This window comes from Protopterus annectens, chromosome 14.part0, assembly GCF_019279795.1.
Source record: "Protopterus annectens isolate FY-2018-M chromosome 14.part0, PAN1.0, whole genome shotgun sequence".
Classification (NCBI taxonomy): Eukaryota; Metazoa; Chordata; order Ceratodontiformes; family Protopteridae; genus Protopterus; species Protopterus annectens.
This window is the reverse complement of record NC_056748.1, coordinates 856,934,303-856,955,723: the sequence shown is the minus strand read 5'-3', so window position 1 is coordinate 856,955,723 and position 21,421 is coordinate 856,934,303. Positions and strand designations below refer to the sequence as shown.

Sequence of the window (21,421 nt, the reverse complement as noted above, 5' to 3'; positions counted from 1 at the left end):
TATTCATTGCTAATGCCTAAATGTGACACTCTTTATATGTTAAATCTGAAACAGCTAATAAAATATAATTGTAGCTTCCCCAGTCAAAAAAAAGTTATTGATGTTTACTTCTTAATTTTGCAACACATTATTTTGCCGGTACTATGTTACAGTATCGTTAAGATGAGTTAATTTTACAAAACAGTGAAATCTCCAAGTCTAATTCCATGGGATAGTGCACTTAAACTATGAAGCATACATGAGGTTTTTAGTGACCTTCTTTGAAATGGCAAGAATCTTAGAATATCTTCAGATAAGATTCAGAAGTTGGATGCAGGTACCTAATTTTTATTTTCATTTATTAAGTAGGGCAGAACACTGATACAAGTAGACCGTTTTCAGGTTCACCCAAGGAAGTACAATTAAGGAAAAGTATTAAAGGTCTGGAATAGTTTACACCTTAGTATCTAAGAACCTGTAGGTCAGCTAGGTGGAAAAAGATTCAGACAACAGAGGCAGGTGGATACTGAGACAAAATAAGTGCTGCTTTAGATATTGTAGTCAGAATGATAGTCAAGAAATTATAAATTCTGAATTAAGAAATTGTTGTGATGGCTCCGCAGATAGTATTGTGGTAGCATAAGTGATTGAAATGTGCATTTTTTAAATATTTGTACTTGGAAACCATTTCTGTGCTAAATTCCCTTCAAGTTTTGCAGTTCATAGGTTCATAGGTTCAAGGATTAGTACTAGGCTAACTGCCCTTGCAAGCCATTTTAAGCCTAGCCAATTATCCCTTAGTTAAAGGACAACACCTAAATGTTATTGTTTTTCTTCTCTCAAATGGTTTCTACTTTCTTTTAATGCAATCTCCTTATTTACATATTTAAGGAAAAGATGATTTAAGCACAACTCCCTCTTCTCTTACCTGTATCAGATTATGTGGTCTTTCTGGGCACTATTTTTGGATTTTTGTGATCCTGTACCATTTTCCTTTTTGGTAATGGTGGATAACATGTCACATTGTATGAACACTCTTTGGATTACCCAAGTCAGAGGGTAGAAGAGAGGGGTGACAACATCTAAGGTGTTTATAGCTTTAAAAATGAAAATGGCTAACTAGGGCAGTTCTTTTTTTTTCAAAGAATATTATTAAATAATTATTAAAATGAACAAATATTTCCATGAAATTATAACATTTTTTTTCTTTAAAGTTAAAAAACAAGAAATTAAAAAAACAAACCTTCTAATATATAAACCAATGTAACTAAACTATGTACAAAGACGTTCATCATGCAAAAAAAAATTCTTAATGTAGCTGTAGGATTAATAAAAATCATTTGTTTACATAAATTAATATACTATTTTTCTAGAAGCTCATAGATGATATTCCATGAATTATATAATGTAGTATTCCTAGATGATCTAGATTTAATAGTTAACATTTCCAAATTACATGTTTCAAGGAGTATATTTTTAAATTCCAAAAATTTTTGTGCTGTACTAAATTTCCAATTCTTAGTGATTGTTTTTCTAGCTATAGATAGTATCGACCAAACCAAAGGGTACTTATTCTCTTTTACACAATCGGGAACAGGAGTATTAAATAAAACAAGTGATTTAGATATAAAGAAATTACCAGTAAAAATTGTTTGCAACAAATTATTGATATCATCCCCAAATTTTCTTAAATATATGCAATTATAAAACATATGAGACCAGTCAGCATTCAATTCAATATTACATCTCCAACATGTTATATTCTTTTTTGAAAATATACTTACATTATGAGGAGTGATAAATGATCTATTTAAAAATCTCCATGTGAATAATTTCCATTTTAAAGAAGAAGTAGTCATACTTGCTGATTATAAAATATTAAATTTGTCTTTCTCAAAAGGGGGGTTATTATTAATTAAAGAAAAATATTTCCAATAATTATCTGAATGTGTATCTAAATCACATTTAATTGCCCTATAAATGTTTGATAACTTGTTATTATCAGGAGATTTATGCAAAACTGATAAAATCATATATTGTATTAGCTTGGGAATTTTTTTCCTAATTATAGGAGATATAGAATCCAATTTATTTAATACATATTGTCTAGCTTCTTGAAACTCTAACCATAAACAAGAATGAAGTTTATACTCTTCCAAGAGTAAACTATTGGATTTTATCTAATTATTTATCATCATTTGGTGCCAAACTGTTAAATGTTTTTGCTGAAATATAGACATTTTTGTATAATCTGAAGAGAAAATAGATCTGTGTATGTAGGCTATAGGGAAGAGTAAAAAAAGCCAATCCTTATATATATTATATTTAAATATACAATTTTTAAATGATTTTAAAAGAAAAACTATATACTTAGAGATAAAACTCAGAGAAGAAAATTCAGAAATATAATCTTTTAACCTCCAAATAAATGGATTATTAATTATATTTAGCTTATAGGAACTGTTTATATCTTTGGTATTTTGTGACAATACCTCTATAAACTCTTTCCACTTAGCAGTATATTCCACATCAATGAGATGAGAGATTGATTTGAATACTGATGAAATTGAATAAGGTTCTAAATTTGGTAAGGCTATACCCCCATTATTCCAATTATACATTTGGTATGTTAATGCAATCCTTGGCTTATTTGGGAACCACAAAAATTTCTGAATCATTGAATTAAATTTTTTAATTATTTGGTAAGAAGGAGGTATAGCTAAAGATTGAATTTTATATAAGATTTTGGGGAGAAGGATCATCTTTATTATTAAAGGTTTATCATCCATAGAAAAGGGTAATTTGTTCCATTTATTTATTAAATTTTCTATCTGTGATAGACTTTTATTATAATTTATTTGAATGGTATCTTTAATATTATTAGTAATAATTATACCTAAATATGCTGTTTGTTGAGACTGAGCTATATATTCATTATATTCATCAGGTATATTGTATTTTTTTGAACCTGTTAAAAGAATTTGTGTTTTATTATTATTAAAAGTAAGGCCGGAATTTTTTTGAAAATATTCCATGTTTTTAAAAAGTTTTTGTATAGATTCCCTTCTACTCCCAAGAGTAATCAATATGTCATCTGCAAACATTTGTATTGTAGATGATATAGTGGGGTTTAACTTGTTTCCTTCAATATCTGTATCATGTCTTATTAAATTTGCCTATGGTTCCATAACTAATGAAAATAAAAGAGGGGATAAAGGACACCCTTGCTTAGTACCTTTTACTACTGGTATATTTTGAGATATACTAGTACCAATTTTAACATAAGCTTGGCTACCTTCATATATCAGAGTGATAAGATTGATAAAATTATTGGAGAAATTTAATTCCTTTAATAGAGTGAACAAATATTCCCATGTAACTGAGTCAAAAGCACAATTTATATCTAAACTAACTAGGGTTAAATTTGTTTTAAGATTTTTCACCGAATCAATTAAAGTTAATATTCTTTTAATGTTATCATATGAAGTTCTCTTCATTATAAACCCCGTTTGATCACTATCAACTAATTTGGGTAAAAGTGTTTTAAGCCTTTCTGCATAAATGGACATAAATAATTTGTAATCAGTGTTTAATAGGGAGATGGGTCTATAGGATGTACACTTAGAGGGATCTTTGTTAGATTTTAAAATAGGAGAAATAAAAGTGTATTTCCAAGAAGGTGGAATTATGTTTTGTCCTGAACAAGATTAAATACTTTATAAAGCAATTTTAGAGCATTTATAGGTAGTAATTTGTAAATTTCAGGAATGATGCCATCATTATCTGGTGCTTTATTTTGCTTTAATTTGGTAATGTGAGTTTGAAGTTCTTTGAAAGATATTTGTTTATCAATAGAAATCCCTTGTTCCTCTGAAAGTCTTGTTTTAGTGTATTTATTAATAAATGTTTTTATTTCCTCTTTAGAGTTAATTTCAGTAGCTGTTTGGTTGATGTTTATAAAAAACTCTCTAAATTCAGTTAATATATTATGAATTTCCGATACCATTTTTCCTTTTTTAGGGGAGAATATTTCATTAATATTATTAAATCTATTTAATCTTTTCATTTTATTAGCAAGAATTTTTAAGGATTTAGGATTAGAAGAGAAATTTATAAACTTGAATTTTTCTATATTGATCATAGTTTTATGTTTTAATATTTCTAGATATTTATTATTTAACATATTTATTTCTTTTCTTTTATCTGATATATCTTTATCACCCATATTACTAAGTTTTAAAGTGTCTAATTTACATTGTATATCTTGCAGCTCTTTATCCCAAGCTTTCTTTTTTGTTGTACCAGTTCAATACCCTACCATATAGATAAGCTTTTAGGGCATCCCATATGTAAATTTCTGATATATCATTAGTATTGTTAAGTTCTAAAAATTCTGTACTTCTGTAGAAATTAAATCATTAAAATCTTTTAATTTTGTGATATAAGCTGGGATCCTTTTTATATGAATATTAAAATTTGGATTGACTACCACTTCAAAAATTATAGAATTATGATCTGATAAAGGACATGAAATCACTGCTGATTTGTTTAAGGAATCTGTTAAATTATTAGAAATAAAAACTCTATCTATCCTCGAGTATGAGTTATGTCTATGAGAAAAAAAGGTGTAAAACAAAGAAGTAGTATCTGCAAAATAATTTATATCTTTCAAAAAAATAAGTATCTGAAAAGTCTTTTAATAATTTAGATGATGTAGATATTCTTCTCTTCCCATTAGTACTAAAATCTTTGTAATCTAGAATACAATTGAAATCTCCTGCCAAAATAATGTTCCCTTCAGAGAATAGTACAATTTGATCAAGATGTTGTTTCACTGTGTTTATCCCTATCCCTGGGATCCAATATATGTTAATCAATGTGAAAATGTTACTGTTTATTTCTACGGTGACTGCACAAAACATTCCTTTATTATCCTTATATGTATCTATTATTTTAGGAAAAGGCATTATGCTGTTCCATAGGATAGCTACTCCTCTATTTTTCTTAGTATGTTCAGAACTTACTAAAATCTTATATGTTTTAGATTCAAGTCTGAATATATCCTCTGTTATTAAATGAGTTTCTTGTAAAAATACTAACTGGGATTTATGTAACTTAAGATACCTAGTTAAATTCCTCCCTTTATTAGGATTATTTAAACCATTAATGTTAACTGATATACCTTTTAGTGTAGTCATTGAAAATTAAATGATGTAAATAAAAACATACTGAGCTAAGAAATACACAAGAATATATCTAAGAGGAATACTATTATGATCATTAGAACAAACATAGTGTAAGAGTATCATATTCTTAAAATTAAGGTTATTTCCTACTACATAAGATATGAACGTCTGAAAAGTTATTCGAAAATATTTATAACATAAACATGAAACAAAATAACCAACCTGAACCCCTCTGGAGTTTAAAACTCCTAACTTGAATGACATCAGTCACTCAAATCGACCTCCTATCAAAAGCAGCATCCAATCAGCACCTGCCTAAATGTCTATAGTCATAACTATAAAAATAAGGCTTCTCATCAATAACATAAACAATTTTTTGTATGAACCAAATGTATAGATATAATGTTGTGTCAATTAGTAAATTGATGACAGCTACATCTTAGGAATAAAGTACAAAATTTTCTTACATTAGTTAGTAGGTTATTAAGAACTACTATGATCTATTAGTTCACTCTTCTGTTTTAAAGTAATCACATTTGATAAGAACCTTAAAAAGAGACTATGGCATTATTTTATTACTGAAATATATGGCTAATAAAGGCTGAAGTGTACTATATAGTACTGCCATAGGTGATCAGCTAACTGGGACATAGTTGTAAATGAATCACCTAAGGGCCTTCAATAACCACTAACATTGGCAGCTAATAAATAAAATGCTAATAAAAGTGATTTTACTAACAATCAACTAACGTACTGATTGTTCTGAAAGAAATTAACACTGCATTTCTTTGCCAGAAACCAAATATAGTGATTACTCATCAAGAAGTAAAACCAACAACATCCTGCTAGTTTTCTTATAACCAAACACCCCGGTGCAGTCTCTCATAGAAGAGTGACTAATAAACCTTAAAAGTCTGATCTTCCATTCATTGCATTAATCTGAGTTACCTCAAGGGGTCCATCACCATACTGAAAACTAGTGAAAAAGTCATATTAGTTCAAAGAAGCAAGGTGCTTAAATAGCTCCTCTATACTATATAAAAGCCTTATTTAAATATAATGAGTTTTTTATTATTCAATTATAGCTTATACTATCTTTGAATTTTGAAAAGCTATTTCATTAACAAAACAAAAGATGAAAATTTCACATTTTCTAATGATAAACAGATCTATTTTTAATGCACCTGTCCTTCCAATATTATTGGTGGCTGGTGACTTAGCTGGTGACTCACTATTCTCAAATACCATGGGAAAACAATGGAACCTCTTGCCCTCTGACCTTACCACACTTCCATCCCTCTCTCTCTTCAAGCAAAGTCTTAAGACATACCTTAAAAATCACTGGCTATACCCTTGCTGTTACCCAGACTGATCCTCTGGACTTCTCATTGCCATCTCTTGGCCTCCCACTCTCCTACTCTCTTTCCTATATTCTCCCCTAAATTAGAAGGTACTTAAGTAATCTCTACTACTTGACAACAATTAGACATCTTGTCTGCTGAGCTATCAATGTACCCTGTTGGTATTATTCCCTGCCTCTTGATTAATATACCCTCCTTTTTTTTCTCTCCCTTCCTATTTTTCTAATAATATGTCTAGCATATAATCCTTAGGAAAAGTAACTGTCTGCATAAACTAGATTTACCAAAGTTTTAAAGGTATTTTCTAATAATGTCTTGGGATTGCCCTAAACTTACATGCTGTAAAATGTTCTGTAAATGTATGATGTATCTAGTATAGTATGTCTTTTTGTCTTCCTAGAATTTATAGCTAATTCCTTTTTGTCTATTTTAAACCTTTTGGTGTGGTGGTGGTATGTTTTACAATTGGAGCTTTTCAACTCGGGCCTCTGCTGAAAATGGAAATATATCCAGCTGGACTAGCCCAGTTAACAAATGTTAAATAAATAAATAAATTATTGCTGCCTATGTGGTACATCCCTATCAGCCTATTACACAAATGCATTCATAAAATAACTGAGATAACTTATTATATACGTCTATACATTTAACATTTTGATAAACGCTTCATGAATCTTTTCTCAGCACGTCAATAGTTATAAAAAAAATGTACATGTAACATAAGTATATAAACAGCATGTAGCGTTATTAAATCTTCCAAAAATGCACAAATCACAACTAGTATTTCTCATCAAGATATCGGCACCCTTGTCATACATAAAGCAAATATTTTATGAGAATAGTATTCGTTTATAAATACATAAGGCTCAAGAATACCTATGATGATCATAAAGAGTATTTAGGCTACATGCGTAGTATAATCCCTATTTATTTAAGAGATTATTGCATATAATGTCTTACAATAAGTTGAAAGTAGTAATCTAGTTATATCTTCTTTCCGTATGCTGTATGAGGAATCAGATTTGATTCAGTAGATTCCCGGTGAGGATCAGATCAATTTACTTCCAACGCTTTCATGATGACGTTTTAAGAAAGCTCCGAGCTTTCCAGCCATGATGGATATCACAGTCTCGAGCTCATCATGAAGATACAGCTTTCAAAGTTCCGGCGGGAAATAGTAAGTAAAACATTACTTAACTACATATAAGGCAATGTCTCGAGACTCCCTCTATACCGAGAGAGATGAGAAAGAGAAAATAAAAAAAAAACTTGCATACACAACATGAAGCAATGACAGCTACTATCAAGCAAAGCTTCACCACACTATCAACCAGACTCTCCAGTTAATCTCTGACCAAAGCACACAGGCACCAAAACATACAATTAACACAAACAATACCACACATGTCTCTACAGTGCTAGAGCACCAAACCAGAGCCTCCAAATAAACACACCAACAACTCAGAAATGACAACAAAGCCTTACCATTACTCATATCCCGGGTCAGAAGTACCATCACTAGCGTAGCAATCCTGCAACTATACATCAGGCCATCATACAAGATTCCTTTATCAAACAATTAACCATAAATCAACTAAAATACAAATACAGCAATTATAACTAAATAAAAATTTTCCAACCACTATAAGAACCAAAATCAAGATAAACAAATACGCCCCCTAATGATAAGCACCACTACAAGACATCCGGAAGCATAGATATCCGAGACAGGAGAATCATTGCATCCATGGGAATCAAACCAATAAACATTAAGATAATTAATCTTAAACAAATAGTACAAATGAAAAAAAAAAAAAACAACAAATGACTATTCTACGAAACAAAATAGACAACTATTTAGTTATCCAATTTACATTATATTAAATATAATACCAAAAGCTCACCTGGATGTCTGGTTTCATTTCCCCAACTGAGTGAATCAAGTGCAAATATGCACTTGTTATGATTCATCTTGATTTTTTTTTAGGGTCAAATGTTTTCCAAGTGTTGTTCTCAGCATTCCTTTTAAGACTAGGACTGGCCCACTCCATTTCATTTACTTTTTCCAGTATGTTATTAGATCTTATATAAGTTATTGCATTGTCTAAGTCGTCAAAAATTTTAAAACCATCTTGATAAAATATTTTCAGTCTTGCAGGAAAAAAGCAAATTGGTTTTTATTTTATTCTTTTTTAGTTCTCTGACTAAAGGCAAGAAAATTTTCCTTTTTGATAATACTGAAGAAGAAAAGTAATTATCAAAGCATATAATATTGTCCTTCAGTTTGATTGGGGATTTTGCCCATGCTGTCTTTAGTACCATTTCCTTATCATGGGCTGATAGGATCTTTACAATAACAGATTTAGTATAATTACTCTTGGTGTTTTTAGATGTCACCATTGATCTATGGGCTCTTTCAATACCATATGAAAGAGCCTCCGGCAGTTCAAGTACTTCAGGCAACCAGGAAGATAAAAAACTTTCTATATTATTTCCCTCTATGTTATCCGGTAAGCCCAAAATTCTCACATTATTCCAACGGGACCTGTTCTCAAGGTCATCAACCTTTGTCTGAAGAAGAGAATTTTGCTTTAACAGGAATTCAACATTATGTTCACTCTCCTGAAGTCTGTTATTCATATCACTTAATGCAGTTTCCATTCCTGAAATCTGCTTCCTCTGTTGCAATAAATCTCCATGTAGAATGTCCATTTGGTGAGAACACTTTTCTTTGAAATTATCAATTTTTAGATCCATTTCATCTATCTTGACACTTAGTTCCTGAATAGTAGTTAGTAATGACTGTAGTTCTTTTTTTATAGTTGTCTCTTGATGAGAAGATTTAGTGAAGCTCATCCTGTTCTTTTACTGTAGTACTTCCAAGTGTAACTTTGACAAGAAAACTTAAAATCTACTTGAAATGTTTTATATACTACCCTAATATATATTTTAAAGAATTAATTAAAATAAAAAAAACTATTATTAGGGAAGTTTATATCAATATTTCCTGTCAATAAAGTTTTGTAAAGGCAGAGCTGATAAGAAAAGCTGCTACTCTGTGCTCATCTTGGCCATGCCCCCTCCTAGGGCAGTTCTTAAACAACACTGATTCAGCTATTAGAACAAACAAATTGCTGAAGATAATGCAAAAATAAAATGTAGGTCAGTCTTTCAAATGTAAACTGCCAGTCAATAAGGAACAACTTCACATCTGGATAAGTAATTCTGAGTTTAAAAACATTTTTTTTCTTTCAAACTTAACATTCAACCACATATTAAAATGTTGTTTCAAAAGAGGTCAGAAAAAAAATCAGGAATGAAGACTGAAAAAGATAAACTGGTCCTCTTCTAAGAAACAATCAACTTTTTCACTGTAAGTGAATAAAAATGTCATTTAAAAGTTTTTCTTCTCTGAAGTGTAGTACAGTATAGGACAGAAAGAGCCTTGACTACAAAATGAAACCACAACAGTATGGGATGTCTCAGCAGGCCACTTTGTGATGTAAAAAAACTGAAAAAAAATTACACTGATACATTAGTACCACAGAAAACATCAAGATTAAACGAGAAAAACCCTTTATTGTATGCGATTGTACTTAATATACATAGTAGAAAAAAGTAATTCAGAAATTTTGTTCAGGATAGGAGTGTTGTACCCCAGGCCTTGAAAAGCATATTTTGCAGTTACTGGCACATTAAAAGGCAAAATAACCAAAATACCAAGTTGTAGAAAGAACAAAGAAGTGAGCAGGTATTAGCTTGAACTAACAGATTTTAGCAGACAAAAAGCACACTCCATAGAAACTGTGAATGCAGTGTTTAAAATGGAGCTCTGTCTAAAGATAAAAGGATGGAAGCAGGCAGCTAGGGTAGCACAAAGGCATGTCATTCATTGCAGCTGTTTTTCAAGCAAGAGGATCACACTGGATATACAAATCAGCTCCAGAGGTGTGCAAAACAGACTACAGCCTAGAGAAAAGGTACTAGAGATGTAGTGATTTCTGACAATATTGGAAGCTTTAAAGTACAGATGATTTACCACTCAAATGACCACATTTTTGCCTCATGTTTTTGATCTGTTCTTCATAAAACCTTATAAAATGTGTGGCCTTTCTGTCAAATCATTGAGGACTAAAATCAAAATAATTAGACATTTCAGTTTCAGACTTCATATCCTTTAGAAAAATGCATGTGAATGTAAATCTTGCTATTCTAGCAAATTTCTAAGATTATAAGAGTAATAATTGAAATCTTTTTCTGATTTTTGGGCCTCTGCCCCCCCCCCCCGTTATTTCTGGCTTTGTCCAGATTCCTTCCGATAACAGGTTGAGTGGTGTGCTAGGAGCATGCAGGTGACATCTGGCCAATGATGGCAGGGCTTTTGAAATCCAGATAGTTTACAGATTATTTGTTGTTGATGCAATTACAAGGATTTGATTATTTTGCAGTAAAACATGACACAAGGAACAATGCACATAATTCACCTTAGCTTTGCATACTGGAACTTCACTGATATCGTCTATGTTCAAAACCAAAAGACAGAATATTTGAAAAGTCAGAAGGCTACATCTGTATACAACTTGATATCTGGAATAAAATGGGAATTGATAGGTATGAACACTTTATAGATTGTAGTGGACAATATAATATGGTGGGAATGCTTAAAGATTCACTGTGCATAGTTTGTAAAGAAATGATGCAGCACACATTGTGAAAGATTGCCAGCATACCCATCAGTCACATATATTAATGTTATAATGCTCCCTGCTGTAAGAGAGTAATGTAACATGCAAACATAAAACATTCTCAATAAAAATAAAAAATGCAGTTATAGAAATTATGTACATTTTGTAAGAAACTCTGCATGAGGCAGTGGTATTGGAACAATTTTATCGACCACTTAACTGCTTGCCTATGCTTCAAAAAATGATTAAAAGCCCAGGAAGCGAGTACTTACTTCCTCTAAAATTACTCTAGATGCTCCATTTGTTTCTTTTTTTAACAATTCATAGTTCCTAGCAAGAAAGCAGTGGGGACTCGTGTACTAATTTTGTGAATTGTTGTTGATGTATATATGAGCATGTTTGTGCATGCATATGAATGCAAAAAGCAGTTTATTTTCTTTACGTACTTCGGAATGCCACTTTTAACACCACACTGGCAGAAATGTAAACTGCTTTCTTACTCACTCCATTACCTGGCAAATGATACAAAACTGAAATCTTTATTGCATAGACTTATTTATGCTCAATGTATTAACTTAAAAGCAAAATTCATGTTTGTGGTGCACAGTTGTTTGTGTCCATGTGCTCCCTCCCAGTCTCTCTCTGACGCATTGAGCCTTCTTGTTAATCTTCAGCTTTAGGCCACTTGGCTATTGAATGAATTTACCAAGGCAGCTCTAAGGTCACACCTTAGAGCAGTTAAAAGTTCTGACAGTGTGCTAAAGGCCTGACTCTCAACACTAACATTTTGAGGTACGCAAACAAAACAAACTGTTGAAATGACAGGTCTCCAATGTGCAGTCTAACTTCAAAGCAAACATTATCATACAAAGTACTTACCAGTTTACCATCTAAGCCTATTGGACCCTAAAAATATCAAAAAGAAAACAAAATAAGATTGACATTAAAACCAAAGTGTATAACTTACACCAGTGCAAGATCAACAAGCTTTCTTCTGTTCACTTACAGTGTGACCAGATCACTGTTAGTTGCAAACACTTTAGTAATGAATGAAACAAATGATGTGGGTAAGTAACTACCAATTATAAAAAAGCCAGTGGTAATTGATATTGCAGAATGAAATTAACTAAAGATATGCAAAACAATTTCTATACACATCAGTTCTAAAGGTAGCTGTGAAATGTTCTTTTACAGAAGAATGCTAACTGTACAGAGGAAATGAAATACCATCTTAGATGGTATGGCAATTCATTGCAGGACACACACACGCACGCACACACACACACACACACACACACACACACACACACACACACACACACACACACACACACACACACACACACACACACACAGACAAACAAACTGTATGTATATCTGTGGCGAGTTTAGAGACTTGCCAGACAACCTACATGCAAATTGGAGGAAACTGGAACAACTGGTGAATATCCAGTGTATGTAGGCATTTTTAGTGAGAACTAAACTGGAGAACCAAGAAATGTGAATCATTAACATCAGTTGTTGCACCATTGTGCTGCCCCTGAATGTAAATGAAAAAAAAATAAATTAAGGAGTAAATGAATGTGCCCCATGTTTGTATAGTGCTGCATGTAGTGCAAGGTAAACATAGATCCATCATGCAACATCAAAGCCATGCCCCACTTGAACCCCTTATGTGGGAAATTTGCTCTATACAGACCCTTTACTTAAATATGCCTGTTCCATGGATTCACAAATGTCCAAAACAATGAGTAACAAGGTGACACAGGCAAACCAATCTAAACAAACTAAGAGAAAAATCTAGCCAAGCTAGATTTTCCACTGTCTGATTTCTTAAAACCTCTTGTATTACAGGTAATGTAGGATATATGCAAATGACCCCTTAAGGATATCAAGGGTTTAAGCTATATGGCAATTCTGAATGCCCATGACTTTTTTTTTAAGTTTGTTATGGACAAATTCAGGCCAATAAAGCCAAACCCTACTAACCTTGGACATGCATGTTTCAGCCTTCTTATGCCCTCATCAACAAAACATAAGTGGACTGTCTGGCTAACCTTTGGAAATGCAGGGTTGTTGTTGTACCCAGCTGAAGTCCATTAGAATGAATGTGTCTGCAAAATATCCCAACTAACAAACCAAAACATTGAGTAACAAGGTCACACAGACAAATCAATCAATAAAAACTAAAAGAAGAATCTAGCCAAGATAAATTTTTCACTGTGATTCCTTCAAATCTCTTGTATTAGAGGGATATATGCAAATAACCCCTTAAGGACATCAGGTGTTTCAGCTATTCGACAACCCTGTGTTTGCAAAGGTTAGCTAAATAGCCCCCATTATGCTGTGCTGATGAGGCCATAAGAAAGGTGAAACATGCATGTCTATAGCTTGTGGGGTTTGGTTTATTGGCCTGAATTTGTCCGTAATAGACTTAAAAAGTCATGGGCATTCAGAATTGCCATATAGCTGAAACACTTGATGTCCTTAAGGGGTTATTTGCATAGATCCCATGTTACCTCTAACACAAGAGGTTTTAAAGAATCACACAGTGGAAAATCTAGCTTGGCTAGATTTTTCTTTTAGTTTTTATTGAATGGATTCACAACTGTAGAGAAATGGCAAACACAGGTTTGGGTTCGTGAAGAGCCGATCTTGTCTCCTGAACCTTATTGACTTCTTCGAATCAGTCTCCAGAGCCTTGGTCGAGGGTAAGGTAATCCACACAGCCTATCTGGACCTCGCCAAGGCCTTTGACACCACCCCCCACTCTGGAATCATAGATAAACTTACTAAGCTGGGCATTAATCCCTACGTCACTCAATGGGTTGCCAACTGGCTTACTGACAGAACCCACACTGTAAAAGTAGCTGACTCCAAGTCCATCTCCAGACAAGTGACAAGTGGAGTACCTCAGGGTTCAGTCCTGGGACCTCTCTTGTTTGGCATCTACTTCTCTGAAGTATAGGCCAACACTAAGGGACTCTGGCTAACAATGTTCGCAGATGACTGCAAACTGGGAGCCATTATTGAATCCCCAAATGATGTGGATACTCTACAAAAGGTCCTTACAGAAACAGATGCTTGGTGCCAGTGCCATGGGCTCAAGCTCAATGCCAAAAAATGTATAGTTATCCCCTTTGAGAAAAAACATGTACCCATGAATTATCACATAGGTAGCAGTACACTAAACACTGAAAGTGTGACAAGAGACTTAGGGACACAGGTGGACAGTGGTGTCACCTTCAGTAACCACATCGCCACAACAATCAGGAAATCCTTCTATGTGGCACACCTCATCACTAAGGGCTTTTCATCCAGAAAAAAGGAGGTCATTGTCCCATTGTACTCATCCCTCATTAGACCCATTATAGAATACAAGCCCCATTTGGTATGTACCTCTCAAGACATCTGCAACAACTGGAAAGGCCACAGAAATACTTCCCTAAAAGAACCACAGGCCTAAAGCAGATGGTCTATGCTGACTGCCTTAAAAAACTTCAGCTATACTCTGTCGCATATCGTCTACTCCGAGGCGATCTCTGCTTAACATACAAGGCCATGTCAAACCCAGAGCTGTTGGACATGCTACACTTAAAGAAATCCCAATACCTCAGAGCCACATGCTCCAGGGATCTAAATCTTGTCATCACAATAAACAAAACATGCTGGAGGGATAGGTTCCTGACCCAGAGACTCCTCAGACTGTGGAATACACTGCCCATACATGTCAAGCAGAGTGCCTCTTTGGCCCTCTTCAAAAGGAACCTTGATGATTGAATGGGATAAAGGAAATTCACCCCAGGGATCATGTCAGTCACCCTGCTAGACAGGGGTCCAGAGAAGTAAATAGTGTGGGAAGAAATAGCCAGGGAATTGTTATGGCTAGGCTTGTGTAGGCCCTAGGGCCAATAGCCTAGTACCAACCTATGAACCTATGAAGAAGAAAAAAACTGTTTCTGGTCTGTAGCTGGTCTTTAGCAGTCTACTGCTCAGAACTGAAAACTGGGATATCACACGCAGTACATATATTCAGTACATGTATTCATATTTTCAGCAGAATCACAAAACATGCCTCTCCCTCATTATTAGACCCTTCCTTATAAGACACTTTCAACAACTGAGACTACAAACATCAAATGCCAAACTGCAAAAATCACATTAAAGATTGCACTACTCACTGATCTTCAATGCTTATGGTCTGGGAATTATAAACATGATAAAATATGCAGCCAACTAAACCACAGTCTCCTAATGTACACATATGAGAGTAGAAACTGTGCATCCACATGAACCAGTGTTGTGAATGTTTGTTGATGCAGGACACTATTTTATGCAAGTAATTCTTTGTTAGCAGATGTATACTACATCATCATAAAATCCAGGCTGGGAAGAGAAAATGAAAAAGTTCATGACTGATGAATAGTAGGGTATAAGCACTGCATAATTTCAGGATACTAATCCAGAGATATGGCAGGTTGCATAATTTAACTCTTAATTAACTAACAACTGGCTGAACTAGGAAACTGTCTGTTCACCTCTGATCAGTAGCTGTATTACTTGCAGAATCAAACCTACACCTGACTGTAACAAGATCAGAAAGCGGAAAGAAATATGGATTATTGTGTTTAATATGAAAAAAATATATATGTATTTATATATAAATATATATATATTGCACATCAGCAAGTCAAATTGCATCAGAAATACTTGTGGTTTGGAAGGACAGGTATATCTTGCAGAAGATAGCCCTGCTGTGGAACACATTTCCTATCTACATAAAACAAAGTTCATTCCTATCCTGTCCATGTCCAAATGCAACTTGGATGTATGGATGGGAAACAGAAAATTTACTCTAGGATTGCCCCCTGTGCTACTATTACTACTAATGGACAGAGGCAGCTTCCAAGTGTGTTATTCCATACATAATCCCCTCAAATTATCTATGGTATGATCCCAGGTTTTCTCATTAGTCGTAACACATAACTGTTGACCATGGGATGAGTAATGGCAGTCTATAACCAAATTGGATAGGTTATTCTGAGCACTAAAAGGGCAACTGACTAGGCTTAAAATGGCCATCAAGGACAGGTAGCATAGTACATACCTATGAACATATATATATATATATATATATATATATATATATATATATATATATATATATATATATATATATATATCAACATAATTGGAAACACAAGCAGCAGTTTTGTGTTGTTTCCTATAAAATAGTACATGATACACGTTGGATTAACTTTTGGTGGTATTGTTTTAGTTCTTAGGTTCATAGGTTCATAGGCTGGTACTAGGCTATCGGCCCTAGGGCCTGCACAAGCCTAGCCATAACAATTCCTTGGATATTTCATCCCACAATATTTACTTACCTGGACCCCTGTCTAGCAAGGCGACTGACATGATCCCTGTGGTGAATTTCCTATCTCTTATACAATCATCAAGGTTCCTTTTGAAGACGGCCAAGGAGGCGCTCTGCTTGACATGTATGGGCAGTCTCTTCCAGAGTATGGGGAGTCTCTGGGTCAGGAACCTATCCCTCCAGCATGTTTTGTTCATTGTGATGACAAGGTTTAGATCCCTGGAGCATGTGGCTCTGAGGGATTGGGATTTCTTTAAGTGTAGCATGTCCAACAGCTCTGGGTTTGACATGGCCTTGTATGTTAAGCAGAGATTGCCTCTGAGTAGACTATATGCCACAGAGTATAGCTGGAGTTTTTTAGATGGTCAGCATATGGCATCTGCTTTAGGCCTGTGATTCTTTTAGTGAGGTATTTCTGTGTCCTCTCCAGCTGTTGCAGATGTCTTGTGAGGTACATACCAAATGGGGCGTTATACTCTATAATGGGTCTAATGAGGGATGAGTACAGTGGGACAATAACCTCCTTTTTTCTGGATGAAAAGCCCTTAGTGATGAGGTGTGCCACATAGAAGGATTTCCTGACTGTTGTGGCGATGTGGTTATCAAAGGTGAGACCACTATCCACCTGAGTCCCTAAGTCTCTCATCACACTTTTGATGTTTAGTGTACTGCCACCTATGTGGTAATTCATGGGTAGATGTTTTTTTCCAAAGGGGATAACTATACATTTCTTGGCATTAAGCTTGAGCCCATGGCTCTGGCACCAGGCATCTGTTTCTGTAAGGCCCTTTTGTAGAATATCCACGTCATTTGGGGATTCAATAATGGCTCCCAATTTGCAGTCATTTGCGAACTTTGTTAGCCAGAGTCCCTTAGTGTTGGCTTGTACTTTAGAGAAGTAGATGCCAAACAAGAGTGGTCCCAGGTCTGAACCCTGAGGTACTCCACTTGTCACTTGTCTGGAGATGGACTTGGAGTCGGCTACTTTTACAGTCTGGGTTCTGTCAGTAAGCCAGTTGGCAACCCATCCAGTGACATAGGGATTTATGCCCAGCTTATTAAGTTTATCTATGATTCCAGAGTGGGGGATGGTGTCAAAGGCCTTGGCGAGGTCCACATAGGCTGTGTGGACTGTCCTACCCTTGTCCACAGCTCTGGAGACTGACTTGAAGAAGTCAATCAGGTTCAGGAGACAGGATCGGCCCTTCACAAACCCAAACTGGGTGGGGTCTAGTGTTTGAAGGTTGCCAATGTCTTTGTTTATAAGTTCCATGATAATGCATTCCATGACCTTGCAGACCAGGCTTGTCAGACTGATGGGATGGTAGTTCCTGAGATCCAAGGTGGATCCCCCTTGTGGAGTAGGATCACTGTAGCTGTGCGCCACTCAGTGAGCACAAAGCCTGAGGTGAGGCTATGATTAAACATGACACAGGTGAGGTGCCAGTTCATTTTGTAGTTCATGTAGTACATATCCCAGGATGTTATTTGGCCCCATCGATGCTGTATTCTTAGCTTTGGAGAGTGCGGTTTCTACCTGTGTGGCCGTGATTACTGGAATTTGGCAATGTTTTGGTATTGAGATGGGCCCTTTAGGGGGTGAGAGGGGGGGTGAAGTTGGCACTAAATTGATCTGCCAGGATATTGGCAATATCCTTGGGATCACTATATTTAATGCCATTCTGTTGTAGCTCAGAGCAGATTTGAGCATTGCCATTTAGATTCTTGACATAACTATAGAATGCCTTGTGGTTGTCTTTGGAATCTTTGGCAATTTTATTCTCGTAACTAGCTTTTGTGGATTTTATGAGGGATCTCAGCTTCTTACTGAGGCTGGTGAGGGAGTTTTTTGCATACTGGGATTTTCCTCTTTTCTGAAACAGTTTTTTCCTTCTGTTGTATAGTTTGTTTATAGCAGGTGACCACAAGATTGGCTTCCTTGTTTTGGAGGAGATCATCTTGGTTCTTTTTGGGATGGCATGATTCATGCACGAGTGGATGTGCTCGTACAGTGCCTTAGTGTAGGATCCTGTAGTCAAACTTTCAGATCCCATCTGCATGGGTGTCATGAAGTTTGTCACGTCTGACTTCAGTAGCATGAAGTTGGCTTTGGAGAAGTTTTTTAAGGAGAGTTCCTTACTGGGGGGTGGGGGTGGGATGTGGATGTCAAGGGTGATTTGCTTATGGTCAGACCTGACCAATGAGGGGGTGACCACTGGTGTGGAGCATCTATCTCCCATGTTGGTAATGACCAGGCCTAGGATATTGGAGCCCCTGGTGGGAGAATAGATTAGTTGATCCAGGACACTGGAATTTATGAATTCCAAGAACCGTTGGGAAAAGGAGTTGGTACCCGAGTAGTTTTCCCAGTTAATGGCAGGGTAGTTGAAATCACCCAGTATTAGGGTGTTTGGTTGTATCTTAATATTTTCCAGTATGTTTAGAAAGGTGTAGTGAGAATCCTGGGGCATGGTGGGGGATCTGTAGCAAGCTACAATTTGGATTGCAGTCTTACCTAGTGTTAGTTGCACCTGGGGAATTTCAGATGCATTGTGTTGGGCAACTAGCCTGGAGGTGTGAATATCCTTGGTGAATATGGACACCCCTCCAACTTTAGTGTTTCAGTCTTGGTTTTGTGGCCGAAAAATGTGGTAAGAGTTGTAGCCTGATATTGCAGGGGTTCTCTCTGGAGCCTTGAGGTTTAGACTTCTAGCATTGAGTAGCATTACCTTCAGATTTTGCATGCTTGTATCTGTTACGGTGGTGGTTTTTATCCTTTGAACCTTGCCTAAAAAAGGCACTATAGGGGTGGCAAGAGCTTTAGCCAGTAACCTGAATCCCAGGGGTGACAGGTGCAAACCATCTCTGGCAAAGCATTATGGTTTGTCGATCATGTCTTCCCAGGCAGACAGATACTGGATCCCCTTTGAATGACACCAGAAGATTAGCCAATTGTTGAAGTAAATCATTTTGTCCTTATACTGTGGTATCATTCTGGCAAAGGCAGGATGCTACTCAGGGCTAGGGTCATACTTGCCTGGGCCACATGATCTGAGAGCTCTTCCATGTCTCTTTTCATGTAGTCCAGGGAGGTACGTCTCAAGTCATCCACTCCAACATGGACAATGACAGAGTCGTATTTGTACTTGTTGTGGAGTGACTTGAGTGCATGTGTTATGTGGCAGATCCTGGCACCCGACAGGCAGCTGACTGTAATTTTCTCCTTGTTCAGCCTGGTGAGTGGGACATCAGTGTGCCTGACTATAGAGTCACCTATGACTAAAGTGTTGGGTACATTGTCTTGCCTTAGGGGCTGTTGTTGGGTGGCACACTGGTGTTGTGAGCTATGTGTCACTTTGGTTGTGACTGGTGTTTGTTTGTGTTTCAGCTAAGGAGGTCCTTGTTGCTTGGGCAGGTTAATGTTAAGGGCCTCTGCATATGTGGGTTTAGTGTTGCTATGTGTGGGTGTTGATGGTGTGGGTTTTGAAGGGCTATGAGTTGCTTGAGGTGTAGTGCAGGTGTTAACCTTCTCCTCTTGACTGTCTAGCACAATCTTGGCCGGAGAGAGCTTTGCTTCCAGTTTGGCTATGTAAGTGCATCTCTCGCAGGTTGTAGTGTTGGGTGGTAGGAGGACAGGGTTGTCTGTATACATGAGGTAGTTGCCGCATTCCCCCAATATGCCCAGATTCACCAGGTGGACAGGAGAAATCAACGGAAGCTGACCCTTGGACATGCCTGTTTAGGTGCTTTTTTTGTAAAGTATAAGAGCTGTTTTCCCTTACCTTTGCAAGGTACTTTGCAATTATAGGCTGTTTCGTGCCTATGATTAATTTCTCCTTATTGACAAGGAGAGTTGAGTGCTTGTATCAGTTTCAGGCTTCCTAGTACTTTCTAGCAGGTTCTAGAGCAAGTGCTAGTCACAGGGGTTCAGATTTTAGTGCTACTACTGAAAAACCAGCTAGTTCTAAGGGAAAATAACTGTAGCCTCACGGTGCTGCACGATGTAAAAATTGCGCAAACACACACGTTTTTAAGCCAGAAGTTGAAAGGGATAGAAATCAGCCCAAAAAGGCTGGAAACCACTCCTCTAGTGTTAGATAGGCAGTACAATGCTCACTACTCCCACTGGTAAGCAGTAGGACTTCCCTCTACCACAACAAGGTCTGGATAGCTCTGAATGCAAAAAAATAAAGTCCTGAGACAAGCAAAGCCTGGGATCTGGACTGGCTAGGAAAGGAGGGAAACAAGCAAACAAGGTAGTATTTTTTCTTTTGTTAAAACAGGCTAAACAATGCAATAATACAGTAAATAAACACAGAAAAGGCTAACACACTTGAGTGTGTAGTCTTAAACAGTAAATGAAATTAAAACTCTACGAAATTTACAATTTAAAACTTTTTTTAAATGAAGCAAGGCAAATGGACAACTGAAAAATGATTTAAGAGGCAGTACTAGATTTAAGAGGCATTCCTAGTAAGATCTGAATATGGCGTGTGACAACAGGTGTGAGGGTTAAGAAAACAGGTATGCAGCAAGGAAGGCTATTTCTTGTCCAGAGTGCCACTGTCTCTGAATAGCTAGTCACAAGAAAGGTACATTTTGTAGCACGGAATACCGTTTTTTATTGATTTAGTCTATTTTTAACTCTTATTTGTATAAAAGGAGACCTTGTTCTCCTTTTTATAGTCTCCTGAGTTACAAAGTAGTTTGGCAAAGGCTCTTGCCACCCCCATAGTGCCTTTTTTAGGCAAGGCTCAAAAGTCAAACCCACCTCCATAGACAGCACAAGGAACAAGAAACTAAGGGTAATGCTGCTAAACGCCAGAAGTCTTA

General features: G+C 35.9%; 1 protein-coding gene across 1 annotated transcript in view; it reads right to left on the bottom strand.

Annotated features, from left to right (window-relative positions):
• LOC122788737 (collagen alpha-1(XIII) chain-like) overlaps positions 1 to 21,421 on the bottom strand; it is a 396,594-nt gene that overhangs the window by 130,217 nt on the left and 244,956 nt on the right. Inside the window, exon 5 of the mRNA XM_044055630.1 lies at positions 12,091 to 12,117. Coding sequence (XP_043911565.1) covers positions 12,091 to 12,117 — 27 coding nt within the window. The remainder of the gene's footprint in view (positions 1 to 12,090; positions 12,118 to 21,421) is intronic.